At 43.5% G+C, this 26,547-nt stretch overlaps 1 protein-coding gene across 2 annotated transcripts in view; it reads left to right on the plus strand.

The window, feature by feature from the left end:
- Positions 1-26,547, plus strand: part of LOC119172705 (hemicentin-1) — a 195,416-nt gene that overhangs the window by 131,179 nt on the left and 37,690 nt on the right. For both annotated transcript variants that reach the window (XM_075892894.1, XM_075892895.1), the window contains exons 3-7: positions 2,911-3,237; positions 3,907-4,224; positions 7,297-7,584; positions 8,458-8,727; positions 16,065-16,334. In XM_075892894.1, coding sequence (XP_075749009.1) covers positions 2,911-3,237; positions 3,907-4,224; positions 7,297-7,584; positions 8,458-8,727; positions 16,065-16,334 — 1,473 coding nt within the window. The remainder of the gene's footprint in view (positions 1-2,910; positions 3,238-3,906; positions 4,225-7,296; positions 7,585-8,457; positions 8,728-16,064; positions 16,335-26,547) is intronic.

Here is a 26,547-nt window from a genome sequence, read left to right on the forward strand (position 1 = left end):
AAGCATGCAAGTGTAAGCAAGTGCTACTCTTCTCGAACAATGTTGACCCTGTTGTAGGTCGCATAAACACAACGACGATTGTAGGGTCACTCCTAACTACATAAAACGGTTAGTACATGAGCATCTCCTTCCCCTACACACTGTTAATTATCTTGTCTTCAGTTTATTGCGACACAAAACTCTATTTGGAAGGTAACACTAAAGAAAGACTTGCTGTTCTATCGTTACGTAGCAATCTGATGGGCATATAAAAAACCCACAATACCCATCATTGCGTCGCTGCCAGAGATAAAATATTGCGGCCGAAATTTTTGTAAACAAAATTCGGGACGTTTGATTTATTATGAAAAACTAGTTATGTTTTCAAATAACTCGTCTTATCTAGATCCGAACAGCAAAAACTGACACGTGGCACTTTTTGAAAATTTCGTAAGATAGTGCATTGAGATAATTTATTGCGAAGCTTCATTGCGTTTTTCGTGTTTTGCCTGTTCCTGTTGCTTGCTGACGCTATATGCATACACTTGTGGAACATACAAAGACATAGAAAAGTGTTGCACTTTTCCTCGGAGTTGATGTTTTAGATGTGAAAGTAGGTTATTAACTACCGCGAATCAGTCCTGAGAGATATGGCATGCGGAAGGAAGGTTATAAAAGGATACATTGACGTTCACCTGCTTGTAGCACGAATTATTATTATTATTTGATTTGCATACACAGATTCACAAGGACACAGAGGAAAGAGGGAGAGAGCAAGCTGGCAACTGCCACCTGGAGGGGCACAACGCCTGCTCACTCTTTTGGGGCGAGGGAAGAAGCAGAGAAAACAAAGATTAGATGGGAGAGAGGGGAAAGAAGATGACGAAGAGAGAAAAAATGACGTAGAATTCGAGAAGTATGAGCGAAAAAATAAATTAAAATAATAAAAAGAAGAAAAGTAATAAAATAGAAGAAAAGCATAATAATAATAAAAAAAGACCGTCTATAAATGGATGGCCAGGTCCGTTTGGTTCATAAATGTAAGGAGAGCTCGGTGGGCCTGGTCGCGTCGGGAAGCAGTACCACTCGGAAAGAGGTAGTCATCTAGGGTCGCGCACTTGAGTCCTAGGAATTTATATTCCTTAATCAGCAAAGACCACTGCGTAGAAAATGTGGGACAGTGCACTACGAGTTGCTCAAGTGTTTCGCAGAAGCCACAAGCTGCGCACAACGGGCTGTCCACACGCCCTTGATGGTGTAATTGTTCACACACGAGCAAAGAGCCCACTCTTAGTTTGTACAACAGCGCTGGTACAAGAGAATACATGCAGATCTCTACGAAAGAAATGCTTCTTGTTGAAAAAAAATTCGCCTTTACGTGGGTGCAAACTATAGACCATCACCATTTTGATGTGGTAGGTGTTTTGATTGCGCTAACCAGGAGGATTCTAGTCGGCAATACAAGGCATAATCAATCAATAATTCGAAGCAAAGTAAAGGAAGGCTATGAAAGAAATTTCCAAACAGCCTTTTCTCTCCTAAGAACCTTTTATAAAATTATAAAATAACTTCTCGAATTCATACTTTATTTGTTGATCTACTTTTATCTTTTAAGTTACGCGGTCTTCTGTCGTTCATAGAAGTCCACACCACTTCTCACTTTTCCTTTATCGTACATTCAGTGCCAGTTTTGTTCTTGCATATTTAGGACAATGAACTGCACATAAGTACTAAACACGCTCTTGATGACATCTAGTTTTGTTCTCCGCGTTCCCGGATAGCATCGGTGGGAAATAAGAGCCTTAAAAATTGCCTGCTGATTTTCTACGGTTTTCATATTTGGCAAAATATATTCAAAGAGATGTTGTTTTGATCTACATAAAGACTATAAGAGATTCCACTGAAATTAACGCGCGTTCCTTCATGTGAAAAACTTATGAAACACTTCCCTTTTACCTAAAAAAAACAATATTGGAAAACGTGCTTACAGTTTCGACGTTAGGAGCTGGTGAATGAGCTAACCAGACGTTTTTTGGGGTGCAACGCTTGTGACCTTGAAACCTTCTATATTTGTTAAGAGAAGTGAACGTAGCATGCGTTTTAAGAAGAAAAGAAAGATCCACGGCGCACGACACGAGGAGTTTTTTTTTTTTTTTTGATTGAACAAACGGCTGCGTTGAGATGCGTTGCATGATCTGTTCAGGCATATTGTCCTTGAGACTTGGCTCATCTTTGAACAAACACTCTGGATTTCACTACATATTGCCTAACTATTTATCGCCTTCTGTCGCCTTAAGGTGGACAAGAAAGGTGAAGTGGTATTTAAAGCGTGAGATACTTCAACTGTGTAGTGCTGTGCGAAAAATATAAGAAAGAACAGTTTACATGAGATTCAGGCAGTGGACAAAGTTTTAAAGCATTGCTGTTTGCTGATATATGATACTGGTTTCAAAAAGTTCTGAAATACGAAAAGAATTTTAGTCGCCCTTGTCACTTCTAAATAAAACCAGTTTTATGTGGCTAGGTTTTACCTTAATGAAGGCAGAAATATAGACGTTAAAACAACATTTCGCGTGTCTGTGTATTGTGCAGAACTCGAAGCTAAACACGAGCTTATCTACCTCCTTCCCCTCATATTTCGGTACGTTTTCTCTCTTCTCCTAGTACTGGGTGCTCAACGGAGCTCAGTCTTGCTAACTTCCCTGCCTTTCCTTTATCACTCGCATCAACCTGATGCCTAACATCAGCTCATTTACCAACTTTCTGCCTTTTTTGCTGCCTCTTCTACATCCTGGTACAAGGCAGGAAGGAGGGCTCAACCTGGTCGACATTCCTGCCTTCATCTTAACACGTCTTCATTTCCTGCTTTGTGGATATAACTGTACTGTCTTATAACTTGTTTATCCACGCGTTATCTTCCTCACTACGCAGTCACGCCTAAAGAGCCAGTGATCAAGATGGACGGCCGCCGGCTGACCAATGGCTCTTTGTTAGGACCCTACTTGGAGGGTACCACTGTGGTGCTCGACTGTTTCTCGTCAGGAGGGCGACCAGCGCCGCAGGTGCTGTGGCGCAACGCATCCGCCCAGCTGCCCGTAAAGACGTCCGTAACGCCCCATTTGCGCGGAATTCATGATGTCACGTCAACGGCACGTTTCGTGCTTTCACGCTGGGACCTGGGCGCCCGGTTAGAGTGCGTCGTGATCACCAAGGCCACGCCCGCTCCAGTCGTCAAATGGGTCCAGCTAGACGTGCACGGTAGGCAGCGCGTATTTTACAAGCTCACGTGAAAGAATTAGATGTGGACGCGCGATGCCTGTTTGAGCAGCATTTATTGGTCCCACTGTAACAAACTTGTATTCTTTCAATTTGGAATGTAGTATTGAATTGTAGTATTGTGTTGTTTCCCTTTGTAATGTACTTGTAAAGCTCATGAAGAGAATTGCGGTATCGCGGCGTTCGTCTCGTGTGCTAGATCAAACTTCTAGAAGTTATGAAAACCAGAGAAGCGTTACATACTCTCTCTGTTGTAAACGACAGTCGGGCATATTTATTCAATCTTTCCTTTTATGAACATAGCAGACTGGTGTTACTACCTATGTATCCTTATTTACTATATTCACTTTTCGTGATGCCAGTTGCAGGCTTAATTGCAGGCGCACTAGTTGAACCTTTAATACCAGCTATTTCTTTAGTGGCTCGTTCTTTTATTCTGCCATTTATTCACGAAACGCCCAACAAAGTGGTCAAACATTAAATAACAAAAACAATTGTGCATTCAGAGGGACCAGTATTTCCTGGATTACACTTTCTATTGGTTTATTATTTTGGTCAATGCGCACACTGAACACTTAAATGGTGTTTCATCTGCACCAAGAAAAGAAGCGTTTGTTCTAAACAATGCCCTTCTTATTCGGCTGAATGCAGTACGGCCCCTTGCCCTACGGCTACGTGGTCCCAATCACCCGGTCGTGGCTGGCGAGATGGTGTCGCTCACGTGCATCGTAGAGGGTGCCAGGCCGGCAGCAAACATAACGTGGTACAACCGGTCTGAACTGGTGCGTCCACAGCCACCGGCTGCAGAGGACCTCATGAGTGACGGAACGTACCGCACCGCAAGCACACTGGTGTTTGTGGCCAGCCTTTACGACCACCAAGCAGAGTTCTTCTGCAAAGGAACCAATCAAGTGCTCAAAAACAGAACGGAAGCACCACTTCTGCAGGCCGTTCGACTAGAAGTTCTATGTGAGTTGATCACCACGCTCTTCTGTTTATGATGCTGGGAGAAATGCTGGTCATGGTGATGCAGCAGGTAGTGTTGGCCTGGCGTAATGAGTCAGCAATCGTCAAGGCTGAGGCTGTCATACATCTACATGTGAGGCGTCTGAGAGAGCTCTTGTAAGGCTCGTATCTAGGATAAAACTGCTTAGTCATTCGTCGACTCTTTTCCCGATTACTGCAGGCTTTCGAAGAAAAAAACTTCTTCGGAACTCGGGGATGATAAGCAGCTTTGTTTTAAACTACGCACTATTGCTTTTTTTTTTCGCGTCTAACTTGATGTCGCCAATGTCGCAACAAAGACACAAAGTGATTCGGCTGCCATCCAGGCTTCGCTATTGTAGCAAATACTATTTTGTCTATTGTAAGATCACTCAAATGTTCCGGCTATACTTGAAATATTGTTAGACATACTTTCTGCAGCAGTAAGTTTTAAAAAAAAAGATATCCTAAGCGCAAGGTGCTTCCAAAATAAACAAAAAATCTCTACGTATATCTGATCCAACGTAGCCAGCGGCTAACACCTCACTTCCTTCGCAACACGTTTTTTTTTTTTTTATTGTACAAGGGTTAGTCACTCTGTCATGAGAAAGACCAAGGATAAAGACAAGAGGTTTAGGTTGGTGGAAGAATGCACATAGGTATTAATTGAGGAAATGAAAACAGGGCACAAAATGATGAAAGATTGGTGAATGAAGATTTGAAGAAGCTGCTACAAGTGTACACTATGTCCGGTAGGCTTCAATAGGTGCAATAGAACTCTCGCCTTCATCTGCAGTAACGAGTCACATATGTAATCTCATCTTGACAGTTAGTCAGTCTGACATCTGGGGTACAGTGGTAGAAGGGCTTTTGTGAAACTTCTAACACTGACCCATATTATGCATGACAAATTTCTTTTAATCGCACTTTCTACAGGCTGTGGCGCAATTCGGCGACCTATATGGAAGGCCATTTTCGCATTAATCAAGCTACCGTTATGAATTCTCGGCATTTTCTTCGATTAAAGTCCGCTGTTATACGATGGTCAAGAAACTTGTCATTAACTTTTTTCACTTAAAAATATTACAATAAGGAATCAGACTACGACTGCCGTGTTGGTAGCGGAAGTACCGTGTGAGAGTGAAACTCTTGGAAATACCGAATGCTGATAAAAATGTAATATACTTAATTACAACAATAACAACAAATTTTCATCGTCCCTAATCACATCCGGACTGGTCTACTGACGCGTAATGGAAGCACTCATTTGTAAATAAAGCAATGTATAAAGGTAGAAGCTCCAATAAGAAAAATTGAGATAATCCTCAGCTTCTAATCCTCCTAATACTAGAGCAACATAAGGGTGTTTTTTTTTCGAAAGTCTTACTCAGTCTCCTGGCTAAGAACCTCCCTCAAGCACAATATTCGTGTATCATTTCTAGAGTGCAATATGTAATCATAAAATTACGGACTTTTATTTTATTAAAGTGCTTACTGGAAGAGCGACTGCATAACAAAAGACAAAAGAAGAGAGAATGCTAATTAGACGGCTTGTGCGCTTGACAGCGGAACTCGAGCACGAAAAGAAAGAGTGACTGAACAAAGCGTTAAACCTCTTGCGACAGCTTTGCTTCTGCACACGTAATACGGGTCAAGTAAGAGCCCCTTGGAAACATAAGAGTGGCTAGGCGCACGAAAGCGTAATTAGAAACTATACTACCGGATGTTGTTGAGCTGTGGAGAAAATCGAGAAACAAGTTGTGTGAACATGCTTAAGTGTCCACGATTCTATATACCATGCGTGATCTACTCAGTTTGACACATAGTAACTGGCTATAACAGGAATAGCCCTTCAGAGCTGCAGCGGATATCGAACTCACGTTGGTAGTACTAACATTAGTTATTACTTCGCTTCATGCGCTTAGCTTTGTTTCTCTTTGCTGCTTGGTAGTGGGTCGGCGGTCTTTTTAGCGAGAGAATAATTAGAAGCGCCTGGTGGGATGTGGCACGCGTATCTCTTCTGCTAGTTGAGGTACTTGCAATGTGCTTTCAGTTGAGCGCTGAAACATAACAGAATAAAAAAAAAACTTTCGCTCACTTGCCTTTTTTTCTTTCTTTTTGGTAGAATACTTTGAGGAATTGCCGAAAACTTAAGGTAGTGCGACCAGCATGCTCGCTAAAAAACCCCTGGTTGTCGAAATTTCCGAGTCCTCCACTACAACGTCTGTCATTATCATAGGGAGGTCTTGGGACGCTAAACCTCACATATCAATCAATCAGCATGCTCGCTCCGGCTATTGCTGGCATGGGGTTCTCATTTCAGTAGTTCTCGCAACTTCTGAGACATTATTATAATAGTAATGACTTCTTGTATCCTGGGAGAGTGACCTCGGTAGTTATGCACAATGTCTATGCGCTATTTTGGAAAAAATCGCGTTTAAAGGTGAAGCTCACAAAGTCGTGGGCCTGTTCATGCATATATTTTATGACCGGATCATAACCACCTAGTTGAATGAGTCACTGAGCAGGTGGCGCTATTGTAAGTGACAGATAGACAGTCAGACTGAGAGACATGTGGATGGATGGACGTACAGATGGTAGAATGAACAGACGGTCGGACGTCATTGCCAATGACTGCATCGTGCAGCACATGCTTTCCAAATACGAATTCAGATGTATCCATATGCAACCTACCACGGTACGAGGGACCTGCATTGACAGTGTTTGCAAACTTCCTACTGCAGCCAGTACAAGAACCTCTCTCGCTTTATTTCACCCACTATAATGCCATAATAATGAATGGACCTCGCAATTCAGCCAACCTCACAACAAAGAAATGAAAAGAACAGATAAAAAAACGAAACAACAAAGAAACAAGAACAAAAATAAAAGTCTATTTGTATAACACACGAGCAGTCTTACGTCTTTGTAAGGATGCAATGGGCTAACTTTGCACGGGAGAGTTGCGGTTTACCGATGATGTCCCCCTCTCGAGCTTCACACAATTATCATTTATTCCCTGGATATGGCGCGATTTTTTTTTTTTTGTCGACGCAGACCCACCTGCTGTGCGCGTGTTGCCGGCAGAGGGCGTGAACGTGAGTGAGTGGCACGCGTGCAACCTTACTTGCCACTACGACGCGAACCCTCCCAACGCGACCGAGGTGGCGTGGTACAAGAACGGAGAGCCGCTCCCGCCCAGAACCAGGGGACACCGGCTGCTGCCCAAGACAGTGCTGCTAATACGGAATGCGACTCGCAAGGACGCCGGTGTATACAGTTGCCACGTGAAGAACGCGTTCGGACGAGGAAACGCCTCAAACTCCGTATACCTGGACGTTTTCTGTAAGTATAATTAGCGAGTTTAATGAGTAATAATGATAGCGCAGCACCGAAAAAGTACTACAGCATTTTCATGCGCGAAAAGAAAGCTGCGCGCTATCGTGAACGCTGCCTATCCCACTTGTTTCAAGGCAGTAACTAAGTGTGAAAAGAACGCTGAGCTGCTTTTCTTCTGATAAAACGGACAATAGAAACGTACTCATTCGTGTTTCTCGATGCCTCGCTGAATGGCTGATTGAATAAAGAGAGAAAACTCTTCGCTGCAATCTTGACATGCTGTCTGACCACTTTAAACACTTTCTTTTTTCCTGTTGCCTGTGGCGCCGAAAGGACATTTATTTAGAACTCTCATGAACTGCAACAAGGCAGAAATATGTTTTTGAAGAAGGGGCCAATAAAATGAGGTCGGCATTCAACACACCTTTTAATATATTTCGGGGCAAGTCGAGAACTTCCTGAACATATATTTGGCTATTTTATGGGCGAGGGCTGTCACTAGAAAACCAGAACGACCCTACAATTATAATGAAGAACGAGGAATAAAATCATACAAATATAATCATTATGCTTAACAACTTTGAATGTTAGCAGGAAGATATTTCGACGAACGCAGTTCTAAAAGATGGCTAAGGCGTGTTCAAGTGTATTTTCATAACAGCAATGGCTCTATCAAGGACGTCTCCATTGAGAGCTGTTGAAGAAGGGATCATCTCTTTGTGACAATGCACACCAACACAATGCCTGTAATCGATATTTGGCCCGTGAAGTCATCTGTAGCTCGATGACCTACGAAGCATTTGAAAAATATTTTTGTTTATTTTTTGTGACTTCGTCCAGCTGCGAGACATTTTCCGTCACTCTAAATTGACCCTGCAGATACCCCGTTGGTGAGTGTCTGGGTGAATCCGTCAGTGGTGGCGCTTGGCGAGGGCCCCGTGCTGCTTCGCTGTGAGGCCGAGTCCGGTAACCCGCAGCAGCTGCGTCGGGTACGCTGGTACCGCAACGGCAAGCTAGTCAACGAGACCAAAGAGCCTGACCTGCTGCTCGAGGAACTGCGGCGATCTGCCACAGGCAACTACAGCTGCGAGGCAAAGAATGATGCCGGATGGAGCCCCATGTCTCCTCACAAGTCTCTCGTCGTCATGTGTGAGTGCTATAACATGAAGGCGTGTGTGCGTATGTATGTATGTATGTATGTATGTATGTATGTATGTATGTATGTATGTATGTATGTATGTATGTATGTATGTATGCATGTATGTATGCATGTATGTATGCATGTATGTATGCATGTATGTATGCATGTATGTATGCATGTATGCATGTATGTATGTATGTATGTACGTACGTATGTATGTATGTATGTATGTACGTATGCACGTACGTATGCATGTACGTATGTATGTACGTATGCATGTACGTATGCATGTACGTATGTATGTACGTATGCATGTACGTATGTATGTTTGTTCGTATGCATGTGTCTGTGTATGTATGTATGTATGTATGTATGTATGTATGTATGTATGTATGTATGTATGTATGTATGTATGTATGTATGTATGTATGTATGTATGTATGTATCTGCCAGTATACCGTATGGCCAATACGGATATGCATGCCGGGGGCTGCTGATCGCGGGTGATGATGCGCAAATCACATGCCCTCTCGGATAGTTCGAACGCACGCTGACTATCACCGCGTTAGAGGTCGTCATATGTAAACGCAAGCAGGCTTGTATGCAGTGCGTTGGTCGGACGTACGACATCCATGAACCATTTCACAAGATAACCATTGTGTCGATCATGCTGCAGGTAGTGTTGTACCCGATGGTTATCTTGCACTATTACGCTGTCAATTGGAGGTTTCGTAAATTTTCTTTAATCACTTTGTATTCTTTCATGCAGTCACTTTGGCGTCTAGGTGAAGTGCGCTTACTAGCATCAACAATTACTTAAGTACAGTGAAAAACTTGGGGTGAAAAAAAACGCTGTTTGTGTTAAAGCAGCTGTTCGTCCACGACTACATAGAAACAGCTCAGTCAATATCTTGAGATATATATGTATCACATTGAAAAGAGAGAACCCTTGCGAAATATAGAAAGCAATTTCGTAAGGCGGCCATTATTATCGGGTCCAGAAATAAACGCGCCCTCACAATGGACATGGCCTTGAATAGCGTTCTCATGGCAGCTTGTTAATATGAAATTTCCCATTTACCGTAGCAGCAATATGAATATTGTATTTATAGTCGTAGTACTCTTTACATCAATGGCTGTATTGATCCTATGAAATCAATACGACCACTGCATAAGAACACGCAGCAAAGCAGTTTGTACACGCTGGTAGCACGTTTTGCAACAGAGCTTCCAAGCGACTCGGTATACCGTTACGAAATGTACAAACACAGTCAAGCAGACCAAACAGTGAAGTAATGCTAGTTCGTTTTCCTTTTCCTGGTCAAGCACAGCAAGCCGCTCGTGCAAATGGCGTCCTGGACTGAGGGCCCGACCAAACTGCCTGCATTAATTTATTTCTTTATTATTTTTTCCTCTTGCTTTTTCTTCTGTCATTTCCTTCTGTTTGGATACCTATAGGATGCCTGAAAAAAAATTCAATAAGTCTGAATATGTTGGAACAACATCGCCCGAGGAATTCAGAAACGCACATATCTTCCAAGGAAGATGTGCAATATGTATAGAACCGAAAAAGACCAGCAATATACATATATAGAGAAAAAAAAACATTAGATAGACGCGAAGACTATGTATATAAGAAAAGCGCCAAACTATTGATTACAGCTCGCGTTAGGCAACTGAACTGACTGGACGCTGGACGTGCTTCACCACCCGGGGGCATCAAGCAGAGAAACCCGCAATACTGACCATTGCCCGTCAGGCGAATAGTGATGTCGACATCACTCGTCATTTTAGCGCTCGCGAAACCGTTTTTGTATCTGTAGTTTCCATTCCACGAAATCAGCCCCACTCGGCGGCAGACGGCACTGTCCACCATTCTTTGTCTTCTCTTTTTGGAGGGCAAGAGCCCAGTTGATCTGTTTTTTTCTTTTCTCGTGTTATGACTGGATTTTTTTTTTCGGGGGGGGGGGGGGGGGGAGCTAACCAGGCAGAAACTTCACCGCGTTGGGTGTTAGCCAATGGCGGTGTTCTGCATGGCGCACTGAGTTAACAGTGGGAGAGAGCGAGATGGTGTCATATAAGTGCCTTCTTTGATTCTCCGGTCAGGCTACACAAGGTCCACGGTCACCGGTGGCCGGGCTTTTATTTCGTGTCCGATTCCCAGGCGGTCCAAAGCCGCTACTTGTTCCCGCACATTGAGCCCGCGAAAGTCGCGCCACGGGTGCCGTTTGCGATAAGCTACACGTTATTGCGCTCACCCGTGCGGCGGTCGCAGTGTCAGCTTCTGTCCAGAGTTTGCGCCTCGACGAGCAACCCGTTTTTGTTTTGTGCTTTTCGTCGGCGATGTTTGTGCGCGGCTGTAAAATACGCTGGGCAAGTAGCGGTTTGTGACATTTATGCGGGACGCCCCTGAATACCCCTGGACTCGCCCAGCCGAGTCTTGTTTTATTGACCGTAACGTGTTCACGCAAAAAAGACAACTCCCTTGTCGAGCCAATCCGATACGTGCTTGTCTGTCTACGATGCAACTTTGAACGGAACAAAAAGTGATCGCCAGAAACAGGATTTCGAAAGAGTGTCGGAGAGAGCATTATGTCGACGTGGCTGCAGTAGCGCTATATACACGAGGTTGGGTAACATTTTTTCGAAAGGCAAGCGAGCTCTGAAATTAGGGTAAGGTTAATGAGCATAACTGTCAAGAAAACCAGGGGCGCTGTTGTATGCGCGGGCCGCTTCACTGGACACTTACCGGGATAAGCTTTACGGTATACGGACAGTGACGCGGCCATGGTGATGCAACATCTTGAAAACTGGGGAGCACTTCACTAATTGGCTGCGATTTCTCTTTCGTCGACAAGCCGCTTTTGCAAGCCCTGCTCGGAGTTTTGTGTAATGAAAGGCGCGTCAAATTCAAAGAGAATATAGCCTTTTGGTTATTGTTAAATGATCGCTGGTGCGGCGCCTGTCGTAAGCCCTCCGTGTGTATTAGTAAAAGTAACGTAGACGTATTTAAACGCCGAGTCCTCGCTCTTAAAGAATGCTTGCAACACCAAGCAATGATTTGATGCCTTGCTAACCTCCCTCTATCTCTACGCTTTGGATCTTCCCTCACGCTTAAGCCTGATAGGTCTTTCGCATTAGCAGCTTGTTTCGTTCTGTATAGTTCGCTTCGGGTCGTTGCGTAACAGCAGCTTGCTCTTGAGGCGCAAAACTGAGAATGGCATAGGCATGCATTTTGTCCTTGTAGCTTTGGCGCGTCAAGTGCGACTTCGCAATCACATTACACGCAGTTTTGTAGCCTTTGAAACGGCTACATGCTTATCTCTTTAGTCTGGTCTCCTGAGACATTCAGAATAACATAAGGGTGAGACAATTATCTTTAGGTGCCATTGAGGCTTAACATTTTAAGCTGCTTTAAAGAAGCTGGTTACGCAGGGAAAAAAATGTCTGTGTAGCATAACGTCGTCTGCTATTATAAAAATCATAAATGTATTATTATATAGGAAGCGTTATCAGACCATTGGCGATTGAAGTTAATATTGCCGAGAGAGTATGTGCTCGATTAACGAGGAAATACAAAATGAAATTGGAACTCATGTGTACGACACCTGCCACAGCTATAACAATCCAAGCCTCAGAAGAACTTACTCGGACACTGTTCGTAATTGTTTAGGTGTGGTTCGGACTAGTATGCGCACCTTGCTCTGTTCAGGTCCTGTTATACGAACCGTTACTGATGTTTCAGAAGTGAAATATTCATAAGGATATTAAGAATGAAATCCGTAGCTTCTTAGAAACTATTCAGTTCCTCTATATTTTTCAGCACATTACATTACGTGCACACAAGCTAGGCGTCGTAACAGCTACCGCATAGCCACCCCACCCCCCCCCCCCCACCCCCCCAGGTTCCCACCAGCTACGCACGGCAAAATCTGGGAAATTTACATTTACACTACTAAGGCATGGAAGCGTACACGTAAACTTTCAACAACTACTCGTCAGGCGTTTGCACCGACGCCAGTGTGTTCTTACACCACTTCTCTATGGTTCTGTAATTCATTACATTCATGTGATTGAAGAGCTGAAGCGTCGCTCTTCAAAGGAACCTAGACGTCAAAGAATATACGAACATCGCTGACACAGACATTCAGAGAACCTTTCGTGCACATCCACTGTTTCGGATTGCGTGCTGCGCATATAAAGCATAATCAGAAAAGTGAAAGTGCGGATGCATTCAATTTTATTGTATTCATTTGTTTAACTACGGTGCTGATCTTCAGCAGAAAATGCGAAGTTTATGCCATAAAAGGCAACTATTATTGAAAGGCTCGTGTAAAGCTCCCGTCTAGACACGTCTAGACATTAACACTGAGGGAGCACCAACCCTTTGCTCCATTTGCTCAAGCCAATCGCTTGCCCTGTGAGGGAAACGAAAACCTCTGCACACAGATGCATGCCCGTAAGCGGGTGCTACGTCAGCTTCAGCGCTTAGAATTTGTGAGTTTAAGTCAGCTGAGGAAAAGAAGCAAAGTATGGGAGGCCCGGGCAAAACCAGGAGAAACTCGAGCGAGAAAATTTAACTCACACGCTTTACGCTCCGGAGAGCTACTACTTTTAGCGCAGAACCAGTGAGCCAAGAGCAAAGGTAAGATAAACGCACACACAGCAGGAAGCAAGGCTCGCAATGGCTGTGTGACAATGTGTATGAAAATGTAAGCGGCCAACGGAGTAATAGGCAACAGGGCGGAAGAGTGCAGGAAGATCCGGGAAAGAAAGGAATTTCGGAGCGTTGAACATCGGGGCGGTTTTTAGAGGCCGGCTGCCGGGAAGGGGGCAGCTATGAAAAAAGGGGTGGAGGAAGCGAGCTTGTAAAGGGGAGAGGGTGGTTGGGAGAGGGAGGTTGGACATCGATCGGAGCTCGACGAAGCGCGAACACGCGTGTCCGCCAGCGGAGACATCGATGTGTGCTTTATCGACTGCGGCAGCCGTCACAGCCGCCGAAGCCGAGGCTGAACCGCTTCACTGGCGAGCTCGCGCGCTTGGTCGACGCCTGCGTTCTTTCGGTCTCCAGCGCTTCCTCTCTGTTTTATTTCCCCTCCTGCATCGGCAGCGGAGGCCCCTACAGGGAGGAAGAGGAAAGGAAGTTGCATCCCCGCTGGACCGACAATTGAGCACTCGTTTGCGTGCGTCGACCGGCGAATTTCGGACATTCCTCAACAAAGTTTGTTCACTCGCCGTTTTCCCTTGGTCGTCGTTGGCTGTCACCTGCTGTCGCCACGCCACTCGGGCACAGAACTGACGCGCGTGGTCTAAGTGACCCTCCGGTGGCGCTCGGAGCTCAGCGATTCACGGGCCTTATCTCCCCACCGATTCACTGCCTCTGGTCTTTTCGCCAATAGATGTTACTCCCGCGTTCTTGATTCAATTTTACCGTTAGGCAAACAGTGACATTGTTTTCTTTGTCTTACTACTGGCAGCGTTTATGTGTTTTTCGCATGTCCAAGTGACGCAAAAGGGGTTTTATTGAGGTACAGTTTGATTTCGACATGGAAGTTCCATCTTGTTTTCTACAGTCAGAACGTAACCATGCATTTGCGTTAGATTTAAGGCACACTCGATATCGCCATTTATGTTTGGCGTTAATGGGCACTCTATTGCTTTTAAAAGATGCCTGTTCTTAACGGGAGAAGGAATATCCAATTATTGTAGTACAACTGAAGGATTCCGGTCAGGTTTTCGTTCTTACCCTTCTCAGACGTCCAGTGACACGCGCCACAACACGCGCCTATAACACGTCGTTGCTATGCGTCCTCCCCGTTCCGTGGAAGCTTGTCAACGCCTAAACACACTTCGAGGTGGCGTAACACACCTTGAGTCCAAGCCTCGGTCCCTCTCATAGCATCCAATCATGCCTAAAATAGCTCGTGACGCCTGCCTGCCTTGCCTGGTTGTAAAACCACCTTACCCGCTTACTCACTAGAAAAATCGTGGTCCGGCGCGAGAGGGGACACTACGCGCACTATGTTTTTTTATAGTCTGGCCGTGGTCTTAAATCACTCTTCAACATTCCTTGGGATACTGACCTCAGCCCAAGATCTGCGTCTAATCAGCGACGTCCTTCTGGCTGTAACACGGCTTTCTGTGATTACACTCTCACCGTTCTTTATGTGTTTACACAGCTACCACAAATGTTCGTTTATACCACAGAGGTGCGTTTAATTATTGACCTTGGATGTTAGCCATCGTGATAAATACGTACCATGAAGCGTCAAAGGGGGTAAACGGCGCTATAGCTGCTAAGTCCCGATAAGCATTGTGAAAGCTTTTTTATATCAACGTATAGAGGAAACGCTCAACTACTTCTATAAGGAAACGTTTAACGTTCGAGTTACAATGATTTCTATGACTAATGTATCGACCACGTTTCCTTTTATTTACTCGAAACACAATGTCAAGTACCAAGATATAATATAACTAATTAAAAGAATAGTCACCACAAGAGCAGTGCTTGGAACATTTGCACGGGCGAAGTATACATGTCAGACAAGTGCTTACGTTCAATGTTTTATCAACAGATAAAGTTTGCGGGACGCGAAATGTTCAATAAAGCTGAATTCCCACTAGTATGGGAATGTAAATTAAAAATAAATGTTCCATACTGCACTTGGCATGCTGACCTATACAGTCCCCTACTGAATTACAAGCGTTAAGCACTGATATAGCATAAATCTTTACTTGTTGTGGATCCAACGTTCCGCTAACGCTTGCTGTTGATAGTACATTTAGATGCTTGCTATAAGTCCATATGTTTCTCAATCTAAACTTTGTTCAATACTTGCATTTGTTTTAACACCTTCGCATATCTGGGCGTTTGTTGCACTCCTTTGTGCAAACTCATTGGTTCGTGCATCAAACGGTACGTGTGTATTTCGTTCCAGGAATAATTTGTCACTAACCACGAGCTGACGTTTTCGGCATCCATCAAATAAAGCATGCCATGCCATGTTGTGCAGATTGCGTATTCCTAATACGAGGCGTGCCTCGAAAGACATTCGTCCTACTCAGTGACTTCGAGTAGAAGTAAGAAGTGCGGGCTGATAAAGTGTTTTGAGAGCGCCTGAACGAAGGACCGCACAGCAGCGTGCCACATGGTCTCGGGTCAGAGCATGTTTCTTTTGCCGGAAAGATACAAAAGCACTCAACGTGCGCTCGTGTACACTTGTCGTGCATAAATACCTTCTCTCTGTGAGTGTGACTGATGTGTGTGCTGATGAAGGTAGCTTTCTACGACGCGATCATTCTTCTGCATTTTGTTTCGCCCTCCTTGCACGCATCGACACGTCAGATCCCCCGGGCCCTGCGATCTTGGTTCCCGAGAACGGGGCCCTGCCCCCGCTGAAAGGGCAGCGCGTGACGATGCGCTGCCACGTCAATGACACGGGATTGCCGCCCAGCGTGGCGTTTCGTTGGGAACACGGGGGCGTGCCGCTGAACGTGACCGGAGCGACGCTGGTCACCGAACCCGTGACCACTGCCACGCAGGGAAACTACTCGTGCGCCGCGGTCAACCAGGTCGGCGTAGGCACGCTGGCTTTCTGGATACTCGACGCCCAAGGTGCGTGCCGGGAGCTTTCGTAGCTTCTTTTTTTTTTGTCATCTTCTCATTTTTCGCAAATGACTTGAGCGGCCAGTCATTTGTCATTGCCACAAGCTGAGCTTTGACATAGGTTTGAGGCGTGGTTTTTCATGAGCCTCGAGGAGTTCTTGCTGCTGGAGCAGGCAATTTCTTTTTTTTTTTGTTGCATGTCACGTTGTACGTGACGCTGAATATGCACACACGTGATGTTGTGCATTATGAGTCACCCCAGGAAGTTTGATGTCCTCTGGCCATGATATTTTCTTTCTTTTCTGCACCCTCTTTTTTTCTTTACGTCACGAACCTAAAATTAGAACAACTGCAGCCAACTAATCGTAATAACCTGGCCCAACTTCTTTTTCTCTAGCGTTTAGGGTCTGTCAAAACAGACAAAGTTATCACCCAAAACAAGACAAACGATGTGCTCCTAAAGAAAGTGGCAATATTAACGCATTCAGCAATACATTTATTCATATTTTATATTTCATCTGAAAGAATATATATTTCTAAACCCTACAGAAGAACAATTGGGCTACGTGAGAGTGAGCTCATGAAACTATTCTAAGCTGGGATAAAGTTTCACCACTGAAGTAACTCTCGCAGTCACAGTTGTTCAACGTGACTGAGGACGCTAATATATTACCTGAGAAATAAGATGAGTCAGTGGCACTATTCCACTGTTTTAGCATATATCAAGTTATATATACATGTATTATCACATTTAAACCTTTATTTATGCTGCCTATGGCTGATAGCATTATTAACACATGAATGCAGCAAGTACTGTGGAAAGTGTGATAACGCACCATATTGAAAGGCGAACAAGCATAAATTTAGACCTAGTCGTCCACCTGTTCTTGACCTCGGGATTTGTGAGCCTCATGACTGCGCATTACTTCCTTTTATACACGAAGCCAATTTACATGTGTATATTTGAAAAAATTATTATGCCTCAGGGCAGACTTCGACAATAATATAATGCACGCTTCAGTATATAGATTACAACAAATGTGAAATGACAACAAACGTGTTATAAATTGGTTGCTAGCATCGATGGGGAGAAAAAAAAAGACGTTCAGCCGTTGAATTTCTTGAAGCGCCATGCACGCAACTGTATGCGAGTGCAGGCTGACAGCTTAGTCTAAGTTAGAGCATTAGTATAGTACTAATCATTATAACCATCTAGAGCATCACCACCTCCTAATGCTACGCTTTTCCCTCCTACGTGTACCATCTCGTCAAGTGACCTGCTGGACAGCGGACAGACATGCAGACGGCCCAAGTTCGACTCAAAACAACTCACCCTAATTAATCCATGGGGATTCATTAGGCGGAGATAGGAATGGGAAAAAATGATGAAAATAAGGTTGGAGGAAAGGAAAAAAAAATGATGAAATGGTGCTCAAAGAAGTGCGTCTCAACGTAGAGCTATAGGCTCAAATTACATTACTAGCAATAATAACTAAAGTACCAGCGCAATATAAATGAGATCTTTTACGACAACAGTTATGATATCTTTATTTATAGAAATAGTTTGTTCCGCCTTCAACAACCACTTCAAGTCTGTTTTTACTTGTGATAACGGCATCCTTCCTGATTTTTCAATATCGCTCCCACCAATTCCAGACTTAGTCATTTCCGAGAATGGCATTTTAAACTTACTGCTGAATCTGGATGTTAAAAAATCAACCGGGCCAGATGGCATTCCAAATGCCTTCTTGAAGCGCTACGCAGAATGGTGTTCTCGCTACTTGTTTATTTTGTATACCCATTCGTTGAATGAGGGCCAACTGCCAGATGACTGGAAGATCGCCAAAATTAAGCCTTTACACAAAGCGGGAAACAAGTCATCTATTCCGAATTACCGACCGATTTCCCTTATATCAACATCATGTAAAATTCTAGAACACATTATTCATAAACATATAATTACCTTCCTTAATTCTCATAAAGTATAACAAATGTTCAACATGGGTTCAGGCGGGGCTTTTCAACGAATACTCAATTAGTGAAAATTACGCATGACTTTGTTCAAGCAATTGACGAAGAGAAGCAGACGGATGCCATATGTATGGATTTTCAAAAAGCCTTCGATAAAGTTTCGCATGCTAAAGTAATTCACAAATTAACTTGTATTCTACAAAACAAAAAGATCCTTGACTGGATAACAGCATACCTAACAAACAGGCGTCAATTTGTTACGGTAAAAAATACATCTTCTAAACAAGCTCCTGTAAACTCAGGCGTTCCTCAAGGATCCGTCCTTGGGCCTCTATTTTTTTATTATATATAAATGATATCGTCACTGACCTTTCTGTTCACATTAGGTTGTACGCCGACGACTGTGTCTGATATGAAAAGATCACCTCAGTTGACAATCAAATTAAACTAAATCGGAACTTTCTAAAAGTAATTTCGTGGTGTGACAAATGGCAGATGCCTGTTAATTTTGCTAAAACAGTTTTTATGAGAATTACCCTTAAAAAAGACTCTCTTTTGTTCCAGTACTCCACCAACAATAAAATTCTGTCAGAAGTAACTCAATGCAAGTACCTTCGTCTCTGGATTACAAAAAATCTATCCTGGTCAAAGCACATAGATTTTGTAGTAGCTAAATCTCTCCGTAAACTTTTTTTCCCAAGGCGTTCTTTAAGATCAACCACACCAAGTATTCGTCTCCTCGCTTACAATGCCATTATTCGTCCTATACTGGAGTATGCTGTGGTCATACGGGCCCCGTTCACTCAGACTGATATCCAAAAACATGAAAGGGTGCAAAAAAAGGTTGTTAGGTTCATTTATAACTCGTACTGTCCTACTTCGATTACAAAACTTCTCTTGAAAAGCAAATTTCCAAACATTCCGGACCAAAATCGAATATTGCGCTTAAAATTTCTTTTCCAGTTAATAAAAGGTCACTATGCAGTTGACACATCACATATCGTTCACTTTTCATTGGGTTACGGAACAAGACAGAGACAGAATCTTACTATCTCTCCATTGATGCAACGAACAAATTGTTTCAAATATTCTTTTTTTTTCCGAGGACTATCGTGGATTGGAACAATCTACATAACGATGTTGTTACCCTAAATACATTGTCTGCATTTGAAGAGTCACTGCAGAAATGATTGTTATCTACGTTTGTACCTTGCTTTTTGTTGATTCTCTTGTCTCGAAGAGTCACTGTAGCTATCAATCACATAAGTTTGTATTACATTTGTTTTTTGATTGTTTGTTTGCCTGTTTCCACTGATGTTTATGTTTATGTTTTGTACCACCCCTGCTATGATCTTGTAAAAGATCGCAGTACCAATAAATAAATAAATAAATACAAAATTTCAAGTAGAGCCATTCTTGACTACTAAGTCGCGCACATCGTTGTACAGGTTACCATGGCGGGCATACACAGAAAGTGGCAATTGCAGGCGCGGCAAGCAAAACGTGCCGCAGGCCAGAGCATCTCGCTTCAATCAGTATCTCCCTGGTAACACGCGTAATTATAAATTAATTACTCGGTATGAGAGTCCCAGCGCGTGTCTCCTGTCGCTTCATAAAGAATCCCGGAGTGACGAGCCCACGAGGCTGAAGGTGAAGCAACGCGCGACGGCGCCTCTCGGCTACCGTTATTGCATGCTGCACAGCTACGACATAGAACAGCGTCGTGCTCCACGCATGCCCGCTTTATATATACTCCCTGTACGAGGTAGACTTGTTTAGAGGCCGTAGAGAGGAAGGAAAACAAAAATAAAAACTCTTGTTTAGGCGTTGTCGACATGACGCGCCGTCCTTGGTGCTTCACTTTGGGAGATTGAACAGCGTGGCCGAGCTTTTTTTTTTCTTTTTTTTTTCACAAAGAAAGGGGCGTGTTTGGTCAAGCTGCTCCAAAGTGGACGCGAACAGTGAGTGGCGGGAAGTAGCAAAAATTATCATGAGGCAAAAAAAAAAATGATGTCACATGAGCACGCACTCGCGGTCGCACATGCGCGCACGTCACTTGCAGTGCGGTAACCGTGTTCCCAAGTAATCCTGCTTTATTTTTTATATATTTTGTTGCTGCTGTTTCCAAGTTGTTGTTCGCGGTCAACGCCTTCTCTGTGTCTCGGTGAAGATCACCGCTTCTCTTTCTGCATAAAAGTACGAAATGTAAAGAATATCTTTTTTTTTTTGTCGGCGACATCTTCGAGTTGTGATTCGTGCTGGAGTGAATACATGCTACCTATCCAGGAGAAAGTGCTTTCTCTGTAAATATATATATATATATATATATATATATATATATATATATATATATATATATATATATATATATATATATATATATATTTATATATATATATATATATATATATGCAAGAAAGAGACCACGAAACTTTCGTGGAAGCGATAGTCTATATATATATATATATATCATCATCATCATCATCAGCCTGACTACGTCCACTGCAGGACAAAGGCCTCTCCCATGTTCCGCCAGTTAACCCGGTCCTGTGCTTGCTGCTGCCAATTTATACCCGCAAACTTCTTAATCTCATCTGCCCACCTAATCTTCTGTCTCCCCCTAACCCGCTTCCCTTCTCTGGGAATCCAGTCAGTTACCCTTAACGACCAGCGGTTATCCTGTCTACGCGCTACATGCCCTGCCCATGTCCATTTCTTCTTGATTTCAGCTATGATATCCTTAACCCCCGTTTGTTCCCTAATCCATTCTGCTCTCTTCTTGTCTCTTAAGGTTACACCTACCATTTTTCTTTCCATTGCTCGCTGCGTCGTCCTCAATTTAAGCTGAACCCTCTTTGTAAGTCTCCAGGTTTCTGCTCCGTAGCTAAGTACCGGCAAGATAGAGCTGTTATATACCTTCCTCTTGAGGGATAGTGGCAATCTACCTGTCATAATCTGAGAGTGCTTGCCGAATGTGCTCTACCCCATTCTTATTCTTCTAGTTATTTCAATCTCGTGGTTCGGCTCTGCGGTTATTACCTGCCCTAAGTAGACATAGTCTTTTACAACTTCAAAGCACTACTACCTATCTCGAAGCGCTGCTCCTTGCCGAGGTTGCCCTTGCTGCTCCTTGCCGAGGTATATATATATATATATATATATATATATATATATCATGAAGCGGCATGTACCTACTCGGTGGGCGTTTATAACTATTTTCACGAATAACTTGATAACTCGACGCTAAGATCTTCTACAGGGGTTAACTGCGTAACGTATTCCTGAATGCCTGTGTACGCACATTACTCGTAATACATGAGCGCTCTTGTTCACATCAATCCACTAAAATACGGGAGGTTTCACGAGGCATGTAGTCGTTCGTAAAAAAGGCTCTAACTGTGACGAGCTGCTCACACCGTGTTGCATATTTCAAGCCTAAACTGTGCCGCACCCCTGCTTTGATCATTTATTCACTGCGCTGTGCACTAGCATTCGCTTTGACGCATAGACCAAAAGGTTCTTAGCAGGTGTGCCATAGTGAATACTTGTAGTATCGCTCCCGAATTGCAGGAAATTAGCATAGAACGATTTTCATGGTTCGCCTAATACTTATTGAGGTTGTTATAATTTTGCTCAATTTCATTGCTTCATTCTTAATGGCACTAGTGTGCGCTGAACTATCATGTTATCAAGTAATTGCTACACACGATGCTCTTCTATACACAGTATTCATGACATGCATCTCTGATACACTAGCACGCTACCCGCAAATACAGTTGTGCACTTGTCGAATATGCTCCAGCACTGTACAGATTACTTATGAATGCGTAAGTCATATGTCACAACGAGTGGCAATTTTCACTCACAGTTCTAAAACTATATGCCCCTTCACCGTCACAATATTTTTTAAATACTATCGAGGAAAGAGAAAAACTATAAGGCTCCATAATATTAGAAATAATATAAGCAACTGTGTGGCCAATACCTACAAGGTACTAGAAAGTTATTTAAAAACAGCAAAATGTACTATAGGTCGCGGTGAGTCTCATTCGAAGCTTACCTTGGACAAAAAAAAAAAACGCCGCCAACCCAAAATTGTACAAAACACGATTTTAAAAATGAAGTGGGCAATCAAGGTGCATGCTGACTTTGTTTTTTTTTTTTGATGAATAAGACAATCTTCTAAGACAAACTTATATAGGCCATCATCTTCATTATCAGCAGCAGCAGACGTCATGCAAATCTTTTGCGCAGCGCCGCAGGCCGCTAGGAGAGTGTCGCAAAGCTAACCTAAATCAAATGCGATGCTTTAGTCTTTAATGCTCTTGGCTTTCGCGTTTATGTCTTAGGCGTAGTGAAAAAAAACATCAGAACTATTATTATTATTATTATTATTATTATTATTATTATTATTATTATTATTATTATTATTTCCGCCCCACTTATTTGCTGTGTATTTTCATTCTCACTCAGCCAGGTCACCAACTCACTGCCACAAAAAAAAAAAATGATGAGAGGAAGAGACACAGAGAGATTCTGCTAAGGGTACTTACAAGAGCGTGTGTACACTATACCTGATGCGTCCAGAAGATAACGCTTATTAACTATTATCGCGCCAAGTAATCCCCAATGCTAACACGTTCAAATTTCCGGTTGGCGCCCCAAAAAGCGATTTGTTTAGGAGCTTAAACGCCGAACCAGGACGGGCGAACCGGTAATCGCTTATCGTTTCCTGCAGGAGGCCCATTCAGCGGGCTCTGGACAAGCGTGGTCTCGATCAGCAATTAGCGGAGCTTAGGGACGGAATCGAATCATTCATTACCAAGCACGTCACCATCAGCTCTTGGGGCCGCTCTCGCCCGATTATGGACTACGCACCGTCTGCTCATTAGTTTCATGCAGTGATGCGAAAGCTGTGCGAACGTGAACAGGTCGCGTATATTTAGTACATGGAGATGCCACTGGTTTATCACTAGTTTACAGAGAGAACTCTTCAACTATTGAAGTTAAAAGGCAGGTAGTTACGTCTATAAATGAAAGCACGAAATCAACTCTACGCAAAAGTTACTATAATTCTTGTGATGTGCGATGAGATATAATACGTAAACTTGCTTTGCTCTAAGCTTGCATATTTTACGCTATATACTTCGCTTTTACGAAATCGCGTGCTTTAACAAGCAGGTCAGGCGTACATGGTACACGAGAAAAGAAACTGAAGTAATGGTTTTTCCGTTTATAGTCAGCGGAAGAAGAACACATTTTCGTGCGAGACTGCAGCGTAATTGCGTCATCGAGTATGTTCATCGCTACTGATATTTGCTGCTGCACGACCTCCAGCTTTTACCACAATGCACCCAATTAGAGATGTTAAGCGCATCACATCTATCAAGAAAACGACGGATACGTTAAGCAGGTCGGGTCATGCATGAGCCGTTTTCGATGGGGTTTATGAGCAGTCGTTCAAGTACTCTGAGTTAACAGAGATGAAGCATGGTCAGTTATCTATATCGTTATTCTAAAGCCTGGAGCGGAGCCATTAAAGTACTACGGAAGGAATGTAGTGAGTTTATTGACGAATGAAAACTATGTGCGTACACAAATAAAACATTTACAAGAAGGGATTAAAGTTATACCGGCGTTCTCATTGAAAACTATCTCTCAGACAGGAAAAAATCTTTGCGAAACTGCGGTGTTCACCGGTACACGAGAAATAATAGTTACGAGAAAATAACTCGCGTCTTTGGTTACAGAAGAATAAAAAGGAATTTCTTCATGCATCAAATCAAGATGAGCATCATTTGTCTGTCAAGTCACGGAATCGAGTCCCGGTTGTAGCGGCCGCATTTGCGAGGGAGGCAAAAATGCCTGAGGCCTGTGTACATAAATGAAGGTTCACGTTAAAGAACCCTACGTGGTCGAAATTTTCGCAGCCCTCCGTTATGGCTTCTTTCATGATCATATCATGGTTTTAGAATTTTAAACGTCAATAGTTGTTTTTATTCTTAGTTTCCTAAGTTTTAAAGTCGCTATATATGTATAGCATATTTACAAGCTCTAAAATTATGTTTGATTGTTGAAGAAGAATGCAGGAAACCGAACTTTCAACGCATCAGCGCTGGTGGCCTACGGATAACAATAATGCACGACTAAAGGGCTATGAAATTGTACTCTAATAGTCGCCATCTATCTTGCGTATAATTTTCTTGCATTATTGCCGCTCGTCCTTTGTTTGGAATCTACGAAAAGAATGAGCGTTATTGGTATGACACAGTATTTTTGTTTTGTAAGAGTGACGTATCCCAAGCTAAAAAAAAAACGTTCTGCTGGACTATATAAAATTATTTTCAACTCACTTCAATGAATTCAAACTAAAAGTACAATCATGCTTCGGAACCTTATATACGCCTTCTTTTTTAAAAAAATGTAAGAACGCTTTCGTGCTAAAAAAGGGAGAAAAAAAAACAAGGGGGTCGGGGGGTAGGTTTGAAGCTAATGCAAGGCTTGAAATAGCAAAAATGTGCTATTCTGAAGACCAAGTTTGCTTCTGGGCTGTTTTTGGGCTTTAGCAAGGTGATGCTATTTTGTTTCTACGTTGATTCTCAGTGCATAGAGGTCTTGAGTTGAACGACAGAAAGTCACCGACACGATATGTGGTTTCAAACTTCAGAGAGAGATCCTCGCTCAGACAACAAGCGGTCCTGCCTCTCATGGATACGGACACGTCGTCATCGGCGCATGCTTTCCGTGCTTTCGGTGTCTTCTTAGCTCCACCGCTGCCTCTTCCATTCCTTAGTATTCTTTCGTTGGGCTAGCAGCTAGACTTGGGCTCGCCGCCATCACTTAGCAGCCATAGTTGGGCCAACTGTTGCCTTGTTCATATCTTTAGTGGGCCAGTGTGGAGTATAGTGGGACTTACTCGATTTCCGTGGCGTATAACCGTTCATGAATTCTTATACGGCATACAACTTACGGCTAGCTTGAAACCTTTTTTTAGAAGGTCGCTCATATAATCCCGATATGTTCACATAACTCTTCAAATTTCTTCTTTTATGGACGATTATGGTAATAAAAAAAGTGTATACTTTTTGCGGAGCTTACAGTGTGTTAGTCGAAGGGCACCCGCGTTATCTTCGAATGACTCCCTCTAACTAGCGTGGGAGCCATTTGTCGGTTGCAAGATCTTCTCAGCCGTTAACTGGGCAAACGCTGGTGGCCACCACATCACGGTTGACGTTTCCTTCCGCAAACAGTCAGAGCGATGACGTGCGACTTACTGGCGTTCGCTGCTTAAACACAGCGATGCGTGAATGGAACGCGACGAGATCAAAGCAGATTAGGCGACTTGTATACAGCTTGGCAACCAAACCATACGCGGACTCGTGTCGCAGTTCCCACGACCACACGTCGAAACGAACCGCTTATCGACACTTCCGGAACGCTTCGGAGCGTTATTCAAAGGAGCGGGGAGATAGAAACGTGGTTTCGGCAATGCGAGGCGCCACTGCATTGCGTCTGACAGCGGAGGATTTGTCCGGCGCGCAAGCCACGCAAGTTCGTATACAGTTCTCGGCGACAAGCGGGTGCGTGGTCCGGCCCGTCGAATTCCGTTACCACTTTCGACCAAATGGGCTTTCTCGTTCCGATAACGCGTCCTAGCATCCGACCGGATCCCTTCCGTCGGTCCTTCTGCAACCGGTACAATTTTTCAGATTAGACTCCGCTTGCCTTCCGTCACCGACAGCGGTAAAGCTTTGCAAATCGCGCATGGCCTCGGCTCCGCGGTGACCGCGTTTTACGTGGCTTCCACACGGGCCGACTGCTATAACTTGGTGATAGCCGTGATTTATTGGTCGACTTCGCACAGTTGTTCTGTGAGCGATATAGCGTCGTCATTCGCGTCCGCTACCACATTCTCCCTGCATGCGTTCGCCGTATAATTCGTGACGGCTCCTATAGTCACAAAACAGCAACTCCGCCCACGTTGTCTCGCTTCTCCGTTCGGGACTGACCTTCTGACGTAATTCGCATGAACTAAGCAGCGATTAGCTAGTAAACACTTAACGTATCTACCAAAAGATGCACCATGAAAAGCGTGATTATGTGTCAGTATATTTTCGTTCTCTGTTCTCTTGAGTTCATTCAGTGTCGTGTAATCGAAAACATAGAAAGCATTTTAAAGACAGTTTTACGGAACTGAACAAAAGTAAACAAATTTTATATCGCTATTGTTATCATCACCTGAAAATTGAAT

Source organism: Rhipicephalus microplus, chromosome 4, assembly GCF_043290135.1.
Source record: "Rhipicephalus microplus isolate Deutch F79 chromosome 4, USDA_Rmic, whole genome shotgun sequence".
Classification (NCBI taxonomy): Eukaryota; Metazoa; Arthropoda; class Arachnida; order Ixodida; family Ixodidae; genus Rhipicephalus; species Rhipicephalus microplus.